Source organism: Notothenia rossii (genome assembly GCF_949606895.1).
Source record: "Notothenia rossii genome assembly, chromosome: 4".
NCBI classification, from domain to species: Eukaryota; Metazoa; Chordata; class Actinopteri; order Perciformes; family Nototheniidae; genus Notothenia; species Notothenia rossii.
In genome coordinates this window covers 31,688,047-31,711,916 of record NC_136902.1, presented here as the reverse complement: position 1 = coordinate 31,711,916, position 23,870 = coordinate 31,688,047, and the positions used below count along the sequence as shown (strand labels likewise).

Below are 23,870 nucleotides of genomic sequence, written 5' to 3'. Positions count from 1 at the left end.
ACAAACCTAACATGTCAGCAACCTCCTGTTTAGAATAATTGTGTGGAATCATAAATCACATACGATGGAGTGGAAAACAAACAACACAACATTCATTGTTTCCCGTGTGCTCGACCTACTTCCAACATATGGGGCTGTATGGTGATCCAGGGATCATGTCCATGTGTAATCAGAAATCCTGACATGCTACTGGATTGATTTCAGTCACATTCCTGCATCCAAAGTCCAGCTGGACATTAATTCACCACCGATGTTCTAGAGGCAGTCAGATGTGAGTCTGGAAGCGCTGGGTCAAGTGGGTGTTCCCTGCTCACGTGTAAGGGATTTTGATGGTGTGTGTGTGTGTGTGTGTGTGTGTGTGTGTGTGTGTGTGTGTGTGTGTGTGTGTGTGTGTGTGTGTGTGTGTGTGTGTGTGTGTGTGTGTGTGTGTGTGTGTGTGTGTGTGTGTGTGTGTGTGTGTGTGTGTGTGTGTGTGTGTGTGTGTGTGTGTGTGTGTGTGTGTGTGTGTGTGTGTATATATTAAGCTGTTAGTATAGATTAAGCTCTGGGACATTAGGTTTACGTATCCTCACAGAACCCCTCCGATGAGCTGCGGGTGGATGGAGCTATATGGAGCAGGCTGGGAGAGAGGGAGAGCAGAAAAACAACCACGCTTTTCTAACTTTAACACAGAAATTCAGTGCCCATGGAAATCTCAGTGTATTTTAGATTAGATTCAATTTGTATCACAACATAAAGAAAAAAAAACATGGCGTAATTACAGCAGCGCCATTTGCTGTTAGGAATAATGCAACCAAGTGTACACACAGTTTAGGTAAAATGAAAAAAATACCATAAAGTGCATGGTTTTGCCCAAAAGGATGAAAAGATTGATGAAAAGATAAGATTGGTACTGTACACTGAATTAAAATATAAACCAAACACTCAACGGCTCTTAATTTATCACACGTTGAAATCAAAAGCTACAACATTTATTGTGCACACTAAAGGCTTATTCCTCTAAAAGTTATTTTTATTTGCGCCCACGAAAAGCTGTATAAACTAAAAAATATATATGACAGATGAGGTCAAAAGGCCACATGCTTATACACAGAACTTTCTCTACAAAAACAAAAAAAGGAAAAAAACAGCTGACATGATTTGAAAAAACAAAACAAGATGAGCAGGAAAAAACTCACCAACCAGTAAACAATCTAAAAAAATAAAATACATTTTCAAATGAATTCAATATTGTTGTTTGACATGTTTCAACTGCCAAGGTCATCCATCACCCGACAGGTGTGGCAAGAAACAAGAGCACATTTTTAGAGCAGCCTTTTATTGTGAACAGCCCAACACACACCTGTGTTAATCAGGCTGTTTAATCAGCATCTCGATAAGACACACCTGGCACCTGGGTGGATGATGTTGGCAAAGGAAAAATGTGACTACAAACAACATACAACTTTGGGGGTTGAAGGAAAGAGCATAGGCTATTTCTGTGCACAGAAAAAAGTCTTAGAATTTTTATTTAAATTGTGAAAAATGGGAGCTAAAAGAAAAATGTTTTGACAAATGTTCAGATGGATGGGTAGGTTGATAGATAGATAACTAGATAGATAGATGATATGCTGCCCCCATGTGGCCTTTTAGCATTACTACAACTCTATAACTCTTGCAAAGATACAAAAGTATACCCAAGATAGGTCACACACCAATACAACCTTTATATGGTTTGTAGAAACCTAAACGCTTGTATACTAAACTTAACTTGTACTGGGCGTGTTATGTATGAAATTGTTAACTGGTTACTGGGAAAGAAAATGACGAGTGACTTTAGTTGTCACATACATGCAGTGACGCTGAGTAAAAGTTCAAACGTTTCCCTCTAACAATTTATTGGAGTAACTTCAGTCCTTCAAAGTAGCATAACATCTAAATATTCATTTCAAATACAAGTACTGAGTAAATGTACTTAGTTACGTTACAGAAATTGTCAAAAGCGTTTACACAAGTAGGCTTATATTTGCCAATGACTGAAAATATAATAAAAGCTCAACGTTACCGTGGTTTATTACTGTTCAGGGGTACTCTCTTATCTCGTCGTGCTCTCATACTCTCTTTGTACGTCAAAGTTGTGGATACACTATGATACATACACGTGCATGTCCTCAACATCAACGGTAGTTAGTTACTTATTTAGGTTCCAGGATGGTTAAGTTAACTGTGGTGTTGCAGTAAGAGTTAGGTACAATATTGGTTTACATTCACTCCGCATCTTTTTTGTTTTGTTGAACTTAGGCCACATATTTTATTTACGCAGCCACATATGGGGCGCTAACCTTAAGCATGCTATCCAACAAGCTAAGCTAGACTCTGTTTATGTAACGAGGGTTCCAGACGGTGCAAGTTAGCTTATATCCCTATTGTACTTATAGTTGTGGCGTTTTACCCCGGAGTATAAGCAGGTGTACAACATATATAATACAAGTACATGCCATATGAGGATTTAAAATAGTTATAACATTATAATGTGACAGGCCATCCTGACGATACCATCTGGTCCCATGGTGTAATGGTTAGCACTCTGGACTTTGAATCCAGCGATCCGAGTTCAAATCTCGGTGGGACTATCCTTTTTTTCCGGTTTATGTGAAAAGACATATCAATAATGTACTGCACAATTACTTAAGAGAAGGTTTGGACCAAAAGCTAATAAATAGAAGCTACATCTGTACCCCACCTAAAGAGATTGCACTGCCGATAATCCGATGATGATGATACACAGCCTACTTTGCCCAGCAATGTTTCTCATTAAACCTGGTAAAAGATTATACTGACCTCAAGTGAGCTTTCTACTTATTCCACTTATTTATACACTTATTTATCTTCTCTATGTGTGAAACAATGAAGCAGCAGTGATAAGTGCAATAGCCTAAAGTACTGTAACTGAGACAATTATCAACCTCGGAACATAATTTTGTGGCAAATATTAAACAATCATTCTGAAAAACACAGGTTTATGTTCAAACAATTTTATTTCCACACATAAATGGCAGAGTTAAAAATACATATACAGTAATATGCTTGAATTGAACATTACGTTTGTTTTATTGGAATGTTTTTTTCAAATTCTTTACAAATATGTCCATAACAGATGTTTGCCTACAGGGCCACATAGGCTAAAGTGTACAGTGTATCCCTTTTTCTTTTAAAGAGTCTTCTCTTATACTCAGCTGTTTTCTTACCACAATTGTTTTCCCATGCATGAGTGTAGCTCTTTGTGACCACACTGGACATGTGTGACATGTGGATGCATTTGCTACAAGCATACTGTACAGCCAAAAATAAGACTTGCCCAGTATTCCAGTGGATACTGAAAAGGCTCTGGTACTGTAGCCTGCTAGTGTACATACAGCACGGTACATGTGTGATGAAAAAACTATGAAATTATATCTATTTTTTAAGTGGCAGTGAATTGTATTTGCAAAAAATAATATTGTAACAATAATTAGAAATAGTGAAACAGACTAATTTAACAGTTTTATAGTAATATAAAACATGACAAAGCATTAAGAAAACGAAATGTTCTGAACAATTAATTGTATTACTAATTTGGCACAGTCTTCCGTCTGCAACATTTAGATTTGAAACATTTTTAAAAGGTATTTTAGATGTGTAGCTCTGTCACATCTTACGATTTACCATCAAATTTAATAGAAGTGAAGATTGTTGTAAATTAAATAAGAAACTTTTCCCCAACTAATTGTCACAAAGCTGGAGGGACTGCCTGAAAAAGCAAATGTGAACACACTGCTCGCAAACAATATTTCACACATCATAGTGTTTATATATTTTGTATGTGCTCTACTTTTTGGCCAAAATCCCCCAAAACCCTATGTTGTTAGTGAACTAAGTGAAGGAGTAAAATTGGAGGAATTATTGCAGCACTTAAGGGCTCTATTATCTCTACACTGGTAATTATCTTGCACTTAAAGCTTTCTCCTAGTTTGAATTATGAGAGTTTTAACCAAAAATGTTCAGCACATCCTTTAGTTCCAGGAAGTAAATCAGTTGGGATAAAAGGAGGCGCAAAATGAGCTACACACTACGGATGTATAAAGAGAAAGGCTTTAAACAAGTTGAGCTGTCATGTAGCCAATATGTTATACTAAGGAGATATTTAATAGAGATTTGTATAAAAACCATGAAAGTCAGAAGCCCTTTCATCTTAGTAGCTATGTTCAGTGTTCAGATGGAGTCTGTTTATCAGCCATAAAAGAACAGTTTTAATATGGCACATGAATAATTACTTGATTACTTATTTTAGGCTAAACCATGATGTTTCACTAAAACTAATCAAGTTGTTTTTTTGCACATTTGTTTGGTTAACTTTAACTACGTGTTTAAAACTGCAACCGTAACGCAGGAGAAACAATGTTTACCTCATAATAATATTGCATTTTGGGTCTATGGGAACATCATTTTGTAGGAGAAAGGGCTTGTCTGTCAGTTTGAGTTCCTCCAATTAATGTTGATATTAAAACCAAAATAATTAATATCTTTACAATGTAATACATTTGAAAATAAAAACCTTATTTTAAAGAAATGTAACTTCAACAAGTAATATGAATTCCATCAGAGTTCTACGCTGAGATGATAGCTATCGCTATTTTGCTTAACTCAGTTAGAGTTAATATTAGCATAAATGTTTTCTCCATCATTAATGGAATTTACCACTGTATCATTTAGTTATATGGAATAACTGGGTTTGACACACGTTTTAGCTTCAGATAACAGCTTGGAAATATGGTAAATGCAATTTTAGCTTTAGCTAATGCTAGCGGTGGCTATTTCATCAACCAGCTTTAGAACTTGTAACTCTCTTATTTTAGTTATCATGTTCAATGTTTTTCTGTGACAAAGAGGGAGCCATTACTGTGTTAAAGCAGATGGTATACAATATGTTTATATGGTTAAACAGATGTCAAAAAGTCTGAATCTGGTATTTAGCCTACTGTGTTTACCCTTTCTAAGTCAGCAAGCTCTACCAAGAGAAGTAATGTATTTGTGGATAAACTTATATTATTATCGGTTACAAATCATATTTAAATAGAGATTCCAACCATCATTTTTTCTGCATTTCACGTTTTAATCCAGTCAACACAATAACTCTAGAGTGTGTGGTATATTTTTTCTAGAGGACAGGTTAATTGGGAATGCTGGCCTTTTGGACGCAGTCCAGTAATGATTAGATTATATTTTGTAGGTTAAGCATGTGAAGGAACATATCATATCGGTTGGCTATGAAATTCATTGGTCTCAGGGGTAAAGCATTCAAAAGCTCCATATTGCAATGCAACACAAACATGAATGCATTTGTCAAAATGAAAGTTTTGGGATTTGAAATTTAAGAGGAAATACGTTCAACAATAAATCAAATACATAAGTGGACTTCATCCCAGCCACAGAACAAAACACATGTATGCAAAAACTATGCTAAGATTACAGGGTGACACCATGATATAAATATATATTTTTCTGATCAGCTCATTAGTGTCCATAAACTGGAGTTATACAAAATATGTGTTTGTGAACATCACACGCTTTTTTTAAGTGCTTTACTGATAATTTCCCAATCAGTTAACCTTTATTTTGAAAATACACCCACAACCTCTCTGTTTTTTCTAAGTCCTTTATCTTTTGTGACTCTGTGTTTGTGTTTGGCACCACCACAACCTTTTTCCGGTCAGATGTCGGTGGTCTCCAACTTGTTGAGCATGTCCGCCTCTCCGTTGCTGCTTGTCTTCTGCTGCCCGTTGGCTTTCTCCTGCTCCAGCGACAGGAAGTGTCTGTTTTCGTCTCGTTTAGAATTTGCAGCGTCCTCTAAGCTGATGGTGGCGCGGCTGGTTTCGGTGAAGGAGGAGTTGTTGTGGTGGTTGCGGCTCATGGGCATGTCTCCCCAGCCGGTTTTACCCCAGGCAGACTTCCACTGATGCCACTTCCTCCGCAGCGCTGTCTGGGCCTAGACGTCAAGAGTTTGGTTTTAGTTTAGTTTGCAACTCGATTTTGACAGAATAACAACTGGTGACTTCTAGAATTGTGTGAGTAACATTCTTTTCTTAGACTTCTCTGTTTCGGTGTGTGTATTCTGTATAAATGCTCTGTAGTTGATCTGACTGAAATTGTGATTTTAAATCTCAAAACCACTACAGTATCTGTCAGGCAGAAACTTGGGACAAGTAATTTGACTGAAACCTTAAAACTGAACTAACTGACTGCTAGGGTTAAACTTTGATTTAAACAATACTAAGAGCTTTATTGAGCAGGTGTAACTGTATTAAGGGTTAAACTCATAACTTTATAAATTAGGGTTTAATGTAATTGTAAAACCATTATGACACTGAAAATACAATAACAACTCAGGAGGGAGCCAGTCTAGATTTCCTTTTGAGGGCCACCAGCTGCAGAGAGTTAACTAATTAAAGGGGCGTGGCCCCACAGCTGTGAGAACTCAGCAATCAGGTGTCCATTTTAGGCAGCACTTTCCCGGAGCATCAGCTCCAGTGTCAGACAGACGAAGACTCACAAAGACATTAGAGTCCTGTTGGAGTCACGAGGGAGGAAAAAAGGAGGCAAATCCTACTTTGATTGAACCAAGTATCTCTAGTATTTTATTTTACTGTTAATTTATTTGTTCATGCTATAATCATGTGTATTTTCTCCATTCCTGTTTATGTGTCTTCCCGCAATTATCACTGGCCCCGTGTATCTCCTAATCGATATAACCGGCCTGCTCTCGTCTATCCCACATGCTCCACTGAGATCCAACATCTAGTTTCAGGGGGCCTGTGGAACTACCAGTCAGCTGTTCCTAAGGCTGACTATATTTCTGGCTACGCTTCCCTGCAGTCTCTGGATTTCCTTGCTCTCACTGAGACCTGGATTACTCCATCCAACACATCCACCCCAGCAGCTCTCTCCACAGCATATTCCTTCTCCCATACACCAGACCCTCTGGCAGAGGAGGTGGCACTGGTCTCCTGCTCTCTCCCAAATGGAGCTTTTCCCTCTTCAAGCTACCTAACTTCACTCCTTCCACCTTTGAATTCCATGCCGTCACAGTAACCCATTCTATAAAATTAACCATTGTTGTTCTCTCCCGTCCACCAGGCGCCTTGGGGGACTTCTTGGAGGAATTAGATAATCTCCTCTCACAAATCCCTGAAACTGGCCCTCACGCTGTACTTCTCGGAGACTTCAACCTCCAGACAGGGAAGATAGCTGAACTAACATCTCTTTTAACCGCCTTTGCTTTCTCACTGTCTCCATCCCCACCAACTCATAACGCTGGCAATGTCCTTGATTTCATATTCTCAAGGAACTGCACTACTTCCAACCTCACTGTAAACCCGCTTCACACATCCGATCACTTCTTCATTTCATTCTCTCTACCCCTTTGCAAACATAACGAACTAATCTCTTCTAATTCTGCACCTGTCCGCCGTAACCTCCGTTCCCTCTCCCCCTCTACCTTTGCCTCATCGGTGCTCTCAGCCCTCCCTTCCTCTGACTCGTTCCAACTCCTGCCTCCAAACTCTGCTGCAGAAACCCTCCTCTCTACTCTCTCATCCTCTCTGGACTCTCTCTGTCCTCTCACGTCTCGGCAAGCTCGTCAGTCCCCTCCGGCTCCCCGGCTAAATGACGCACTGCGTGCTAAAAGAACCATCCTTCGGGCAGCAGAGCGGAAATGGTGGAAATCCAAACACCATGACGACCTCCTAACCTATCAGGCTCTCCTCTCCTCTTTCTCTGCTTCCATCTCTCAGGCAAAAAGCACTTTCTTTCAAGATAAGATCCAATCTTCCTATTCCAATCCCAAAAAACTATTTTCCATCTTCTCCACCCTATTGGACCCCCCCAAAGCCCCTTCCCCATCCTCCCTTCTGTCAAGCGACTTTGTTAACCACTTTGAAAAAAAGGTTGATGATATTCGCTCTTCTTTTTCTGACTCACCTTTACTCACCGCTGGGTCACCAGACCCACCTTTCACCCACACACTAACCTCCTTCTCTCCAAGTGAGGTTCTTACCCTCATTACCTCTGCCCGTCCTACCACCTGTCCTGTGGACCCCATCCCCTCTAACCTCCTTCAGACTATCGCTCCTGATATTCTACCGTTTCTCACCCATTTCATCAACACTTCTCTAACTTCTGGTCACTTTCCAAACAGTCTCAAGGAGGCAAGAGTAAACCCTCTCCTAAAGAAACCCACTCTCAACCCATCTGATGTTATAAACTACAGGCCTGTCTCTCTCCTCCCGTTCCTGTCTAAAACACTCTCGCGCTGTCTTTAAACAACTCTCCTGTTATCTCCATCAGAACAACCTTCTGGATCCGCACCAGTCTGGTTTCAAGGCAGGTCACTCAACAGAAACTGCCCTCCTTGCTGTCACTGAGGAACTGCACACGGCTAAAGCAGCCTCCCTCTCCTCTGTCATCATCCTTCTGGACCTGTCTGCTGCATTCGACACGGTGAACCATCAGATCCTCCTTCACACTCTCCAATAACTTGGAGTTTCAGGCTCTGCACTGTCCCTCCTCACCTCATACCTCAAAGACCGCACCTACAGGGTAACTTGGAGAGGGTCCGAGTCCGACCCTTGTCAATTAACTACAGGGGTCCCTCAGGGCTCTGTTCTTGGTCCCCTCCTCTTCTCCTTGTACACAAACTCGCTTGGATCAGTCATTAGCCCGCATGGTTTTTCATACCACTGCTACGCTGACGACACCCAATTAATTCTGTCCTTTCCCCGCTCTGAGACCCAGGTCATCGCACGCATCTCTGCTTGTCTAGCTGACATCTCTCAGTGGATTTCTGCTCACCACCTCAAGCTCAACATTGACAAGACTGAACTGCTTTTCCTTCCGGGAAAAGATTGTCCCACTCTTGACCTAACAATCAACATCGGCACCTCGATTGTTTCCCCGACTCAGACTGCAAGGAATCTGGGTGTGATCCTAGATAACAAACTGTCTTTCACTGCAAATATAGCTGCTACAACCCGCTGCTGCAGTTACACCCTTAACAACATCAGGAGAATACGTCCCCAGCTGACCCAGAAAGTGACGCAGGTTCTGGTCCAGGCTTTCCTCATCTCTCGCCTAGACTACTGCAACTCCCACCTGGCTGGTCTACCTGCATGTGCCATCCAACCTCTGCAGCTCATCCAGAATGCAGCGGCTCGTCTGGTCTTCAACCTTCCTAAATTCTCCCACACCACGCCGCTCCTCCGCTCCCTTCACTGGCTTCCGGTAACTGCTAGAATCCACTTCAAGACAATGGTACTTGCGTACCATGCTGCGAATGGATCTGGCCCTTCCTACATCCAGGATATGGTTAAACTGTACACCCCAGCACGTGCACTCCAGCCAAACAGCTCGCTGCACCCGCACTGCGAGGGGGACCCAAGTTCCCATCAGCAAAAACTCGTGGGTTTGCTATCCTGGCTCCAAAATGGTGGAATGAGCTCCCCATTGACATCAGGACAGCAGAAAGCTTACACATCTTCCGGCGCAGACTGAAAACTCATCTCTTTCGACTCCACTTCGAGCGATAGAATTACTAACAAAGCACTTATATACTAATAAAGGACTGGCTTATCTAAAGCCAGTTGAGCAGCACTTGACATTTTTTAGCTCTATGAAACCTGATGTACTTATATGATTCTGTTTTATTCAAGTTTGTACTTTGTTGGTCATACGCACTTATTGTAAGTCTCTTTGGATAAAAGCGTCAGCTAAATGCAATGTAATGTAATAATGTTTACATTTTTAGTAATTAGAGGTTACATGCAGTATTTTGAATATAAATATTAACATGATCTTGTATTTATTGTATGATCCCTTTTAATGTACCTCAGTATTGCAGAAACAGAATATAATTGCCACCAGGAATCCCTGCAAAGCAATGGGACAGTGGTTAAATATTCATACAGGAACAGATGTCAGTGAGATTATCCTTTAAATAATAAATGTATATGAATCTTCAGGTTTAATTTTACAAAGAAAAAGCAAAGATAACGTTTCTAGAAAGCTGTTTTATTAATGATAATACACAGCAGCTGAAGATCTTATTTCCCTCAAAGAAGCCAAAATGATTACTGTTTTTTGCCTTTTTTTTTTACTTTTAAAAATGTATTTATTTTAACAGGGACATTGCACATTAATGCCAGTGTTAGCCAAGAGGCTATTTTTCCTCTGTAGTCCCTGACTGGCAATAGGTATGACAGCTGAACATTGACAGGAAAAGAGGAGAGAGAGGGGATACTAATGTAGCAAAATTCTGTAGTGGAATCTGTTTAAAGTGCTTTTTAGTTTGATGTTGCTTAATGACAATGGAAAGAGTTGAATGCCAGATTTAACACAACTATTTGTGTATAAATTGTTCGGAACATATTTTGTTCCATTGCTTATGTACTCCACTTTGGTTGGCATTGGAAGGAGACCATTTTTTCATTTGCCATCATTATTATAGTCCCCATTTTGGTCTTAATGCTAAAAACCATATATGTTTGGTACAGAAAATGTAAAATCTTAAAAGAAACATGCAGATTATTAATGTCAAATGAATTATGTTTAACGTCACCATAGAAGTTTTTTCGATACATCACATGAGTCTCTGTTCAGCAGCTTGTGCAAACTTTAAATTGCAGTGTATTGTTGCCTGTACCTGGAAGTGGCAGAATATATTGACAAAGAAGTCATAGATGGCTCGGCTGATGCGTCCCTCGGGTCTCCATGGTAACAGGATGTACTGGACTCCCAGCAGAGGGATGAGGATGAGCGTGGCTCTCACGGCCTTCATGTAGGCTGTGGACTCAGCACAGTGGGTCTCCTTCAACTTGGTGATTAAAACACGTACAATGTTCAGGAGAAAGAAAAAGTTGACCTACATGGATGATGAAATTAAAATGGAAGAGAAGAGAGAGACAAATATTTTAATCTGTGATTTGACTTTTGAAGGGGGAAAAAATTGCATTGATTTGCTTGATGGTGGCACTAAAACATCAACTTTAAATAACATGAAGTTCCTTTTCTTTAAAAGAACATGTCAATTACCTGGCAATAGTTAAACCACTTAAAGGCAAAAAGACAACCTTACACATTCATGACATATTTTGCCCCAGTCTTTTACCTTTAAAAAGTAACTTAGTCATATCAAATACCAAATACAGTCTGCGTAGTGGCATATTAATATAAAGAATGGCAATGAAAGCAGTGCATTGTAACTGATAAATGATCTGAATTGACTGTGCATTTGCGTCTGTACCATGGTGCATCTACATCAAACGTTTTGAAGGAAAGGTACTCATTCATATATATATATATCATCATTCTGCAATGGGTGTAGAGAGCAAAACTAAATCTGAAAATAGCAATGATGTAAGTCTTACATTATATAACATTGCTCTGAATAGATTTGAATGTATTATTTTATTTTACATGTATGGTAACTTGTACTGTATGTGTATGTCTATATATAAAATATAATAATACAATTGACACCCATGTCTATAATACAATATAAACATACTTGTATTACAATATAATCTGCTTATAGCAGCACTATATAAATATATTTTAATAAGCATCAATAAATATTCATAGAGCTTTATAGCAATAATCACAACATATTATATATCATTTTATAATGTCTTCACCAAAGTAAAATAACAATTTATAGTTTCTGGTCAGTCACTGATATTTTCATGTTTTTTTAATGTACTTATTTTTGTGCTTGTTACATATAACATATCGGCCTATACTTATATATCTATATTTTGTATTATTTTATAACCGGCTTGTAATGTATAATATATCCGCTTATACCTTAGGAATGTAATGACTTCAATTAAAGCATCCAATAACAGTAACTTATAATCTCATTAAAATGCAATATACAACGAATATAATTAATTGCATCTAAGGGAATTATATTCAACTATGATCCTTGCATATAAAAAAAGTCAATGAGTATATATCTATTATTAAGTTTTATGATATTTGACCTTATAAGTAACTCTAAAATGCTTTATAATGTGTTGTGATTATTGTTAAAAAGCATTCAATGTTTAAAAGTGTTGTATAACTATAATTCGAAGGTGCAAAGGGTAGACATAATGCATAATAATTGTGTTTATAACACAATATACTGTAGGCACAGAGAGGCTACCATGTGTGTTAATTACTCACTAGTAGTGCAGCCTGAATGGGCCCATGGATGATATAGAGCAGGTGTGTGTGTGAGCTGATCCAACACCTGGAACAAATACAAATTACAAATACTCATGCACAGTGACTCAAATAAGCCTGGGGGCTTTCAGAGCCTGAATCATTAGTCATCGCTGCTACACTTAGCAAACAAAGGGTTTACGCAAATTCGTCTTGATGAGGCAAATCAATATCTTACAAATCCTATCATCCTGATCAAACAGAGAATAAGAAGGTCACAGGAAGGGGAGAGGGAGAAATCCCAGTCTGGAGTTATGTCACTGTGAGAACACACTGCAACATTTCTGGCCTTGATCTGACACATTTGAGACAATAAAAGAAAAATAAACATGCTACATCTCACTTGTCGTTGAAGAAGAAACCGCGAGCCACAGCGTACGTGGCGGCAGGAATGATCGGGAAACCTAAGAACAGAGAGAGTAAGTAGAGAGATGTAAAAGGTAATACAGCACCATAATATGCTCCTAGAAAGTTACAAGAGGGCTTTATATAAATAAAAACTGTATAAACTTATACAGTTTTTATCTAAACTTAAATAGTTTGACATTTTGGGAAATATTCTTATTCACTATCTTGCTGATAACAAATATCTGTCAAAAATGAAGCTGTAGGCTAGTTTAGCTTAGTTTAAATCCAAACTCAAACACTAACATCCTATACGTCCTTTCTTTAGTCATATCAAAACAGCAGTATAGTTAAAGTTGTTATAGTTAGGGTTATGTATCGTTGAATCTGAACTTTATTTTACAAACTCGATGTAATGTGTCTTATTGTTAAGCTAGGCTAAGTGGCTACTGGCTGTAGCTTTATGTTAGTAACACAGATGTAACTCAATTACATTACTTTAGTACACATTTTAGGTATTTGTATTATACTCGAGTCTTTTTTTCTTAACTTTATACTTCCACTCAACTATGTTCCAGAGGAAAATGTCTTTCACCTTACTGTTTTACTTGACTTTACTAAGTTACCAGTGCCTTAAGAATCAATATCTTTGCATATGGAACATATGAAAAACGTATGAAAAAGCATGATAAAGTGAAGATTTGCTGTTTTTTGTAATAAAAAAATTGTGATTTCTTTTAATTTACAAACAAAATACAAACTGTAAATTATGTCATGTTGGGAAATTATGATGGTGTTACTCAAACAAATAATTAACAACACAAACAATCCATACTTACTGTAAAGTAGTTATTACAAATGAGCTCCACTTACTAAAAAAGTAATGTCCTGCTGTCCTGCTAAATGAGGGAGTTATAATAAAATATTAATATAATATATTGTAGAAGTCACAATTATCCTTTTTCTGCACTAAGTACTATTCCTGATTATACTTAGGTAACCAGTGGCGTTTTTATATGTACAAAAGTGGTTGGGCACAAAAAACGTAGATGTTTATATATAAGCTAAATAAAAATATAGTATTATTTTAAAAGTCTTTTTAGTCCGATGCTTCGATTAATTTTAAACAAACAGTTCAACAAAAGGATACCCAAACATTTTAATTTTATCATTAAAATATTGGATTGTTCTCTCTTAGTAATGTCCAATTTAGCAAAAGACCACTGTATTTTTATGATCAAATAGTTTACACAAGAGATGAGCATGACCATAAGACTAGACAAGCTACATCAGGCCATCTACGGGCACCTAAACCCAGGACAAATCTTCTGAAATCTTCTGTGTCTTATAGAGCTATAAAGGAATGGAACTCATTGCCAAACTACCTTGCTGAAATAGAGTCCAGAGCCTCTTTCAAGAAGAGATTGAAGGGCCATCTACTAATGACCATGTACCCTTGTGAGCTGTGAACCCTATTTAATTTGATCTCATGCTTTGTACTGGTGGGTGTCTAGTGCACTCATCCTTGGCAGAGATTGATATTGAAAGTGGATGAGATTGTTGATGATGTTGGAAATTGTTGATGATATTGGTGATGTTGTTAATGATGTCAGGAATTATGTCTTGAATGTTGTTGTGTTATTGTTGTATTATTGTTGTATTGTTTTAAGTGTCGGACCCCAGGAAGAGTAGCTTTTTTCAAGAGCAAAAGCTAATGGGGATCCTTAATAAACATAAACATATTAAGATCCCATTTTCAATAAAATGTGGCACACTTGAAGATGAAGTCCATTTGGCTATCCTTCTGGACAAAAATGTCTATTACTGTTTTGTAAAAGTCCTCCTTATCTTCTTGTAGTTTCAGAAGTCGAATCATAAATCTATCGATAGATTTATGATTTGAAAATGATAAAAGTAGGGTAGACATGTGGATATTATCCGGCTGAACAAAACGTGCATTTATCTAACAGGTACGTTTCTCACAGATCTTATTTTGAGCTATTTTCTAAAATCCTATGGAGAAATCTCATTGCTTTTTTGTCGAGGGAACCCATGCGCAGCTTACTTCCAGGTTTTAGGACGCGTCACCGCACCTCTCTCATCTCCTCTTCACACACTACACTTTTCGCGGCACACGTACTTACAGCCAATCAGGTCTGAATTATGTGAGATGGCATATGGTGGGGATGGCAGCTCAGTGCCCCTATGGTCATTATTTTTTTGCGACACACATTGAATAGAAAAAGATTCTGAGCATGAGCAGTGTAGTTTTTACAGAACCAATTAGACAGCGAGAGAGAGGGGCTTGACCGGGGCTTGACCCACGTCGCTCAAAACGGCTCAATAGAGAACCGCAGTGACGCGTCCTAAAACCCGGGAGTAAACTCCTTCCGGTTCCTTCAACAAAAATGCAATGCAATTTCTCCATAGGATTTGGGAAAATAGCTGGAAATAAGGTCTGTGATTGAAACACATTTAAGAGACGGATCACGTTTTGTTCAGCCGGATAATATCTACATGTCTACCCTACTTTTATCATTTTCGAATCATAAATCTAGTCGCCAGAAGCAAAATGCTAACGTTATGCTATAAACTAACTACAGCAGGGTCGGTGCTTCAACGTCACGCCGACTTAAGATCCATATTCAAAACTACAGATTCAAAGTCGTACAAGTTGAAGCTTTTGTTTTAACAGTTTGCAAGAGGCAGGTACTTGCTTTCAAGCAGAACAGGGCAAACAAACTTAGTGGGAGAGTTTACGTGTTCGGTGTAATGACGTAAAACGGCCTCGACAACTTCTGTAGTCCTATTCAGCCACATGTTAACAAACATCGTTTTTCAGACACGTAAACTCTTCAAAAATCACCAGTGGGGTCACTGCTGATGTATTTAATGTCGTAGAACAAAACGTGATCTGTCTCTTCAATTTGTGTCAACCACAGACCTTATTTCCAGCTATTTTCCAAAACCCTATGGAGAAATTGCATTGGTTTTTGTTGAAGGAACCGGCAGTGGTAAAAATGCTAACTTACTTAGGACGCGTCACTGCGGTTCTCTATTGGCAGACAGGTAGACACTAAATAGAAGAACACAGACTAAAACAGCAATGTACAGACAAATCAGATAATTAAACATGATCGTAAAATATATTTTAAGATGTATGCATTTTGCATTTGTTTGTAATTATTATTTTAATACTTTCTGCTGACACTAATGGGGCTGCCCCTAATGACCAGTTGCCACTGTAGGTAACAAGTTCAATCCAGGGCTTTTATTTTTGGGTGCTTTCATTACTTTTACTTAAGTAAAGGATCCGAATCCTCCACTGCACGTATGTAGGACATGTAATATGCTCATTACTGGCACGCTTTAGCGCACAGATATAAAAAGCTGTGAGCCTCAGAGAGACATAAAATAATCCATTACTAATACATAAGAGCTAGATGAGAGAGCAAAAGGAAAAGCACAGGTTCATCCAGGCTTCAAGGTGACTTTAATGTATTAACTGATGGTAGGAATGGGATGTTCTCAGTGTAGGAAAATAATTCAAGAACAGGATATAGTCTCAAATCAGAGAGGCTCTCATATTTTCAGGTGTACTTAAAAGTAAATTACTGTTTTGGCCCTTGAATTAAAGGACTGTTAACCTTGAGAACAGTGTCTACTGAGGACAACACAGCAACTCCTCACTTGGAGTGTAGCTCAAAAGGTATTATGAGCTACTGTATAGCAAGCGTAATATTATAAAGCAGCCCCACAATGCAACTGTTATTTAATGTATTGATGCAGTCCCTTCGAATTTGTCTTGTGATTTCCTGGTAACAAATGCTCACGCACTTTTATTATATTTTAGAATTAAATTAAAAGATAAATATACATGCTATATCTTTGTAGACCCAGGTTATTAAAGTTTTGGAGTTGGAAGTTAAAGTTATGGTTGGAGAACTGTGTAGGAGATTCCTGAGTGTTTTAACATTTTGTTTTGAGAGATATCTTCCAGTCCTCTTGAGTCCTTCTCACTACCACACAATTAACCTAGTTTGTTTACAATGGACCTCAACTAATTCTGGTTGAATGGCATTTGATCTAACTACAATTTTGTTATTTAACACTGTTTTACTAGACTGCATAGAAAGATAGGGATTTATTCTGAAACCATTGAAGCATTACGCCATCTCCTGGAACGTCAAGTCGGTTTCATTTCTGTCGTTGACAGAAAGGGATGATGTCTGCTTTTTTTGGTAGGGATATATTAGAACAAAAACAGATAAACAGATGTTATACCCATTAGTTTTTTAAACCAGGCAAAATATATGTGCTTAGTTTCAGCACTTCTTGGAAAGTATTAATTTACAACAATTTATTTTCAATTATTTTTTATTTTATTTTCAGTTTAAGTTAGAGAAGGTCTCCAAGGATCATATCCCCTAATATAAATACACTGTATATACAGTAAATGCAAATGTTGAGATGCACAAAGAGGAGTGTTTTCAGTAACTTTATATAGCAGTCAGCAAGCGTCCTGAGTTACAATAGCCTTCTGGTTTGTTTATTAATATTGATCTAAGTTCTATGGTTATGAGAAGACTGAAATATCACAGATAAGGCTGGAAATCATTGCTTGCTGTTTTCGATTCACCCCTCTAGTCGAAGATACCGACCTCTCTAAAAATCACAGTTGTATGCCATAGACATGCTTGTGCTGAAATTGTTGAGAAAGGGTAATTAAATATCACATCCTCCAGACTCACCCCATCCCAGGACGTAGTACCAGAAGAGCTGCTGTTCGCCTACGAAAACGGCCACTATGATGAGGGTGTGCAGGTAGATGCCCTCACACAACATCCAGAAATAGTTGGAGGTGGATGTATACTGAGTCAGGACAGCCAGGACCTTACAGCTCATCTGTGGACAGAAAACCGGAAGTCTTAAAATATGTCAGAAGGAATAAAAAGCATAATTAAATAAGAATTCCAGACGGAAAAGCACCCACAGTTTGATAGCTGTGAGTTAAGTGTGGGTAATTTCTTTTAATACGGGACAATTAGGCCTGTGAAGTGAAATTCATTAGTTTAATGGGATGAAATATAGATTCAGTAGCTCACAGGGTTGCTGGCGGTTATGGCCTGGTTATTGGCCACAGTGAGCGAGAGCCACATGATGGTAACGATGGAGTTCAGGATGAAGGAGAGGAACATGCTCTTGTGGAGGGAGATTCTCTGGCAGCTCAGACTCCTGGAAGAGAAAAACAGTAAGTAAACAGTTAGTGGAGGATTCATTTTAAAGGCTGCTAACAAAAACATTTTACCGAAATGTCAATAAGTCAAACCATACCTGCCCTAAAAATCCACAAAATGTAACCCAAAATTGTTTTAGATTCATTATGTCACAGGATGGAAACGCCTTTGGAAAATGTGCATTATGTAAGGGTATACATTCACAGTGGCCCAAACCGTGATCAGTGGTCACATTCAATCTTTTAAATTCTGATATGGGCAACTTTTATTTGTAGTCCTAAATGAAGTCGACCTAAGAAGAGTCTCTGGATCGTCATTTGTTACAATACGGTGCTAGCGAGAGTCTTGTAAAAAGGTAGTGAAAGCTAAAAGCAGCCCTTGATATTAAAACTTTGGATGAAATCTGTTTCCGTTCATGTCGCAGTCCCTCCCTCTCCTCCTGACTCTGCAACCATACACATCTCTGTGAAGAAGTAGCAGCCTCTGCGCTGCTTAAAACCATAATTAAAAGTCGGCTCTCTTCCTCCTTATCCTCATTAGCATATGCTCCCAAATCCTGCTGGCTTCCACTGCAAATCCACTGATAAATTAATCCGCTGGCGCTGACTGTAGTAGCCTCCATGTAAACTTCATTACAACATCTTGATGCTTTTTTTTCTTATGCCGGCCAATTCAGCCCCATAACAGGTTTTTTTTTTCTTATTTTGACTGAACTCCAGGCACATTTCAAACATTTCTCAGCCATCGTACACAAACTGCCACTGTAATAAAGGTTGTGACTCACTTGAAGTAGGAGAAGATGATGAGGCAGATGATCAGAGAGACGATGGACAGGCCGTGACCCACCATGGCCAGGTAGTACAGACTGATGGCAAACTGCAGGGACAAGCAAATTCATGAAGATACAAAATTCACAAATTATTAGGAATGTTTAAAGTTCAGGAGAGTGTCCGTGTTTGCATCCTCTACATCTATACTGTATATCATCAAAAGGCCCTTTGAAACATGAAGAAAATATCTGTAAAGAAAATATGAGCCTTTTGGAGAAATTCAGAAGGATTCCCAAAGGCCATGAATTTAGACGCACTGAAAAAAATAATCATAATGTTGTTTTCCAAATGCAATATAAATGACTTTGTGAAGACCGTTCATGCATAAATGTGGAAGTGCAGGGCTGGGAACAAATCCTCAATGACATGTTAAACTCAGTGTGTAGACATGAGGTGATTTACAATGATTAATCTTACATTGTAAATCGGAGGAGCAAGATTCTTACATTTACATTTAAATCACAAGTCCACGGAGATAGAACTTTCCATGTTTAATGATGAGTTTAAATTCCATGGCTGTAAAGGCGGGGGAATAAATTAAGACTGCAAGATGCTCTTTTTCTGCGACAGAGTTTGAGGAGTTTTCCTGTGATGCTTATTGTCATGTTGCACTTCCAAATGTGATCCTTTTCAAGGATTTCAAATATATTTGAGGGCAATATTTCAATTAGGTAAGATTAATTTGTAGTTTCTCCAGCCTCTCCACTTACATTCGTAATGTTGCTCATACACAACAACACTTATGTCAACATTTTTGTCGACTTTGTTTTTGATGCTAAAGCATAAAAGTGTGCCATTTACAAGATCTGGAGCACATACAATTGAGTCAACCTTCGTAGAATGCCTACCTTTATTTATATTTTTGAAAAAATGTGAAGAAGGACTGTCTTGCCTGCCTTTCTGCATTATAACCTATCAGTGCATGTCGCAAGTATACACATATTTGATAGACATGAACTAGGAGCAATGCCATTTTCTCTGAAAACGTACACTTTATATACGACAAAGACAGTTCCACTGCCGGCTCCTGCATGAACAGTATGGTAATGGGGTACCGTAAGAGCACTTACTCTTCTCAGTACAGCACAGCTCCCTATGGGCGATAAGGAATAGCAATTTTCTTTTTGAAATGGCAATTTTTTTAATCGGACAGATGCTCAGAACCGGACAGATTTTTGACAGCCCTGAGACCCCTTCATGTAAGAAGCAATGTGCAAGCCCACATAGAACAAAAAGAGTATAACATCGTTAACAATTTAAATAGTAGCAGAAGTATTTTAATTACACTTGTTTAAATATGGTATTTATTGTATTTTATTTTTATTTTTTATTTTAGATTCTGAATATTTAGTATTGAACTTCTTATGTTTATATAAAAAAGTTTTTGTATTTTAATATATATATTTTAATGGTTATTTAACTTTATTAATGTTTGTATTAACATCTTTATTCTATGTATTTTATCTTTTTATTGCATATCCTATCTTGAACTTGTCATGTTGAATATACAGTATATATATATATATATATATATATTTATATATATATATATATATTCTTTTTTTTATTCTAAAATGGAGCAGAAAATTGAATTTCCCCCTAGCCAAATAAAGTATTCTGATTTCTGACACCACCGTATCAGGGCATGCAAATTAAAGTCACACGCTAACCTTTGCTCCTACTGAGATTTTGACAGTTTGGAGACTGTCAAACTACTTTCCAGTCTCCAGTGTTCAGCTCAGAACACGCATGTCAGAAATTGAAGACTGCACTTCATGTTGTTATGCTCAGCTGTCCGAGCCCCAATGACTTGTGACGATCCGATATCAGCGTATGTCACTAACCCTTCTGGGGATGTTTCCTGTAGTTGGTTCACACTACATTTCCACATCATTCCAGCAAAAGGGTGCCCTGTTGCAGTGTCCTTTAACCTTTCACACCATAGGGTTCAGTGCAAATCTACACTGTAAAAGTAGCGATAATCAGCAAATAATCTTGCACTTAATGTTAAGATTAACATGTCAATATCAACACTGTAATATACTCTTCGATTATAATATGTTAAAATTAGTCATGTACTGAAATGTATGCTTATTCTTTAAAAAAAAAAATGGTATCATAATTTTTTGCAGGGCCATTATCTGAGCCTTAGTACATGGGATGATCGCTCTTACAGTATATGTTTGCTTAATGTCTCAATTTTACATTTCAGATCCAATGTTTGATTATTTAAGTGAAATATTTTGGACTACCTTAGTGATTTGATTCCCTTGTGGAGTTTCACTCTTGTGTTTTACCTTGAGTTTGTCTTTGGTGTGGGCCTGACACTGGGTGTAGTTGGTCCAAATTCTGTTGCTCTCTGGGTGGTGGAACCACTGGCCCCCCGGATTACACACTTTGGTAACCTTCTCTGTTAAAAAAAACATTATAAGAAATGGAAGCGCATAATATGGACCATTCACATTGCAATTATACAAACAGTCAAAAGTTTTCAAGAAACTGTACTGAACTGTATTACATCAAATTATTGTAATAATGTAAACACACAAAGGCAAACATTGGGAAAGAACTGCAAAAAATGTAAATGTTGATCAATACATTCGTAGACTTTGGCAATTTTTTTTATAATATGTGGGATTTTTCCCCAGATCACACAATAATAGCGTCCTTGACACACCTTTTCGACCTGGTATGTATGATGTCTGTTGATCATCTAGCCTCTTTTGTAAATAGAAACACTTTTTTAAAAATCGGCATCTTTGTAGATAAGAATCTCTATTCTTGCATGAATCATTTCCCCCCCCCCCCCAACCCTAGTCAATTTACATTTCAACACAAACAAACATGAGACACACATAACCAGTTGTGCCTGTGCTTGTATGTATTTCAGTTTCTGTCCTCACCAGCAGGGTCAAAATCCAGGAAGTACTCCGGACACATCTGCATGATGGTCCCTTGAGTGGAGTCTCCCCAGCACAGCCAGCCGTCCCACGTCCGGTTACAGAAACTGCCTGCAGAGGGCGGTGTGGACATGACATTGAACTAACAGAGAACACTAGATGCGTTTGTTTATGAATTATCTTTTAAAATGAGATTTTAATATAATACTGCTTACTACAAGATCAGAATTTAGATAATAATCAGTGTTTTTTTGTGGATGAGTACGGCAGATATCACTGTGTAATCATTTGACAGTGAGGGGAATATGCTTTTATTATGAAAACTTCGAGACTGGAAATACTGTTTTCACCTGGTGAGGGTTGGCGCTAACTTTACATAGGGGGAAAGACACGTTCTCCTGGCGAGACCTCAAATCACCTTCTTAATATCTATCAAACTATAGATCCTACACTTCCACTGAACGTGGATTCTAAAAGTACAATATACACTTCTTGCAAGAAATCTAATCAAAAAGCATTTTAATGGCCAAACTATTCCACAATTTAGGATTTTCCAGAGAGGGTTATTTGTGAATATACGACCCTCCGGAGCGTTTGCAATTGCCGCAAATTGTTTTTTCTTACACGACCACTAGAGCTGCTAAACTTTAAAACGTAACTATAGGTCGTAATAAGCTGCTGAACAATCGACCTATTTGGTAGTTTTTTGGAGGAGGAAAGGCTGTAAACTAACCAGGTGGTTCTATTTAAATCAAATAAAAAACGCCAAAATATACTTTTTGTGCGGCAACATTCCTCCTACAATACATTACCCAATAATAATGTCAAATTATTTATTCTCTTTGTGAAATGAAATGTTTAGGGGCCGTTTTTGACTGAAATTGTGGGTTCAATTGCCAGAAATCACAGATCCAAATTACTTATAATTATTGGTGTTAACTTAACTTAAATTATTTATTTGTTGTTTATGTTGGCAAACCTTTAAATACATTAATTTACTAGATGATGCCCAAGATATCAAAGAAAAAGGTTTGCAATACATTTCAAACAAAGCATTGGAGAAACGGCCTAGCAAAAAAACAAAGTGTACTGTAATGTATTATACATATAACCCTAACCCGTGTATAATAACTGTATGATGAATGTTGTCAGTGGCTGACAAATCCACAGAGAATCATAAAGGTAAGAAACATAAATGATTAATAAACTCCCATCGCAGAATGAATCACATAAATGATCTATTCCACATAATTGGTGTGTTCGTAAAAAATGATGTCTCCAACTGAAGCTGGCCCGCACCAAGCGTGTCAACAATGGACGGAAACCTGACGATACCAGGTTGTACTGTGGCATGCTGGGAAACGGAGCACATAATAACATTTCAAAGGCAGTGAAGCACTGAGCGCGAGTAACACTGGGAAAGAGACAAAGGGCACGTTTCCTTTCTTTCATACTCACTTCCTGTCTCTCTCTCTCTCTGAAATGTTGGGTAGTTAGGACAACCAGTAATACATAGATCTATATCTGCATGTTTGTGGGAAATGTACCTCACTGAATATTAAGCTGAAAGGAAGAGAAAAGCACCTAAAAGCTATTTAAAATGAAGGTTTACTATAGTTCAGCTGCAAACACATCTGCAATGCAATGTTAAACCTATGGAATAAAGTGACCTAAAAGGTATCTATGAGGCTATTATTTTAATCCAGACGAATATATGAGGCAGTACCACTAAAGCGCCGATTGAGAATTTACATTTTGGACATTGGTTTTATTAAAATACACAGATTGCCAAAGTGACCACATATTTTATCCAATCAACCCAGATTTAAAAAAAATGTCAGCCCGCAAATATAATCCATACATTTGAACTACTGCGTGTCTGGCGTTGAAGGTGATGTTACTGCATTTTCAAACTGCAACGATATGGGAAAAACCTGAGTATTCCGCCTATACTGAGAGGCTATATAGTGGGAAAACAAATGAAGAAAAAACCCTGGTACCAAAAGGGAGTTGGGAAAAGAACCATACTGCACCAATTTAATCTGGAATTTCTCATTTCTTTTTTACAACAATGACTAGGAGCATCAAAATCATTTAAAAGATGATATGGTGACAGCTAAACGCTAATATGCTATCATGATAATGTTTAGCAGGCATTGAGTGGTGCAGTGAGGACGTGTTTTGTAGGCCAGCCTCGCTGGGGGTCCCATGATAAAAGCTATGTGATTTCTCTACTGGATTTTGGTATTACGGATAATTAGCTTTCTGGCTACCACATGTTGAAG

The 23,870-nt window shown here is 38.0% G+C and overlaps 1 protein-coding gene across 2 annotated transcripts in view; it reads right to left on the bottom strand.

Annotated features, from left to right (window-relative positions):
• Nucleotides 1-2,998: 2,998 nt before the first annotated feature.
• calcrl2 (calcitonin receptor-like 2) overlaps nt 2,999-23,870 on the bottom strand; it is a 40,732-nt gene continuing 19,860 nt past the window's right edge. Inside the window, exons 4-13 of one of the 2 annotated variants that reach the window (XM_079674191.1) lie at nt 21,589-21,696; nt 20,983-21,095; nt 18,640-18,731; nt 17,724-17,853; nt 17,370-17,523; nt 12,617-12,677; nt 12,235-12,301; nt 10,712-10,930; nt 9,898-9,939; nt 2,999-6,004 (exon numbers count right to left, since the gene is read on the bottom strand). In XM_079674191.1, coding sequence (XP_079530317.1) covers nt 5,729-6,004; nt 9,898-9,939; nt 10,712-10,930; nt 12,235-12,301; nt 12,617-12,677; nt 17,370-17,523; nt 17,724-17,853; nt 18,640-18,731; nt 20,983-21,095; nt 21,589-21,696 — 1,262 coding nt within the window. In that variant the 3' untranslated portion in view covers nt 2,999-5,728. The remainder of the gene's footprint in view (nt 6,005-9,897; nt 9,940-10,711; nt 10,931-12,234; nt 12,302-12,616; nt 12,678-17,369; nt 17,524-17,723; nt 17,854-18,639; nt 18,732-20,982; nt 21,096-21,588; nt 21,697-23,870) is intronic. The other variant, XM_079674192.1, reaches the window with a different exon arrangement.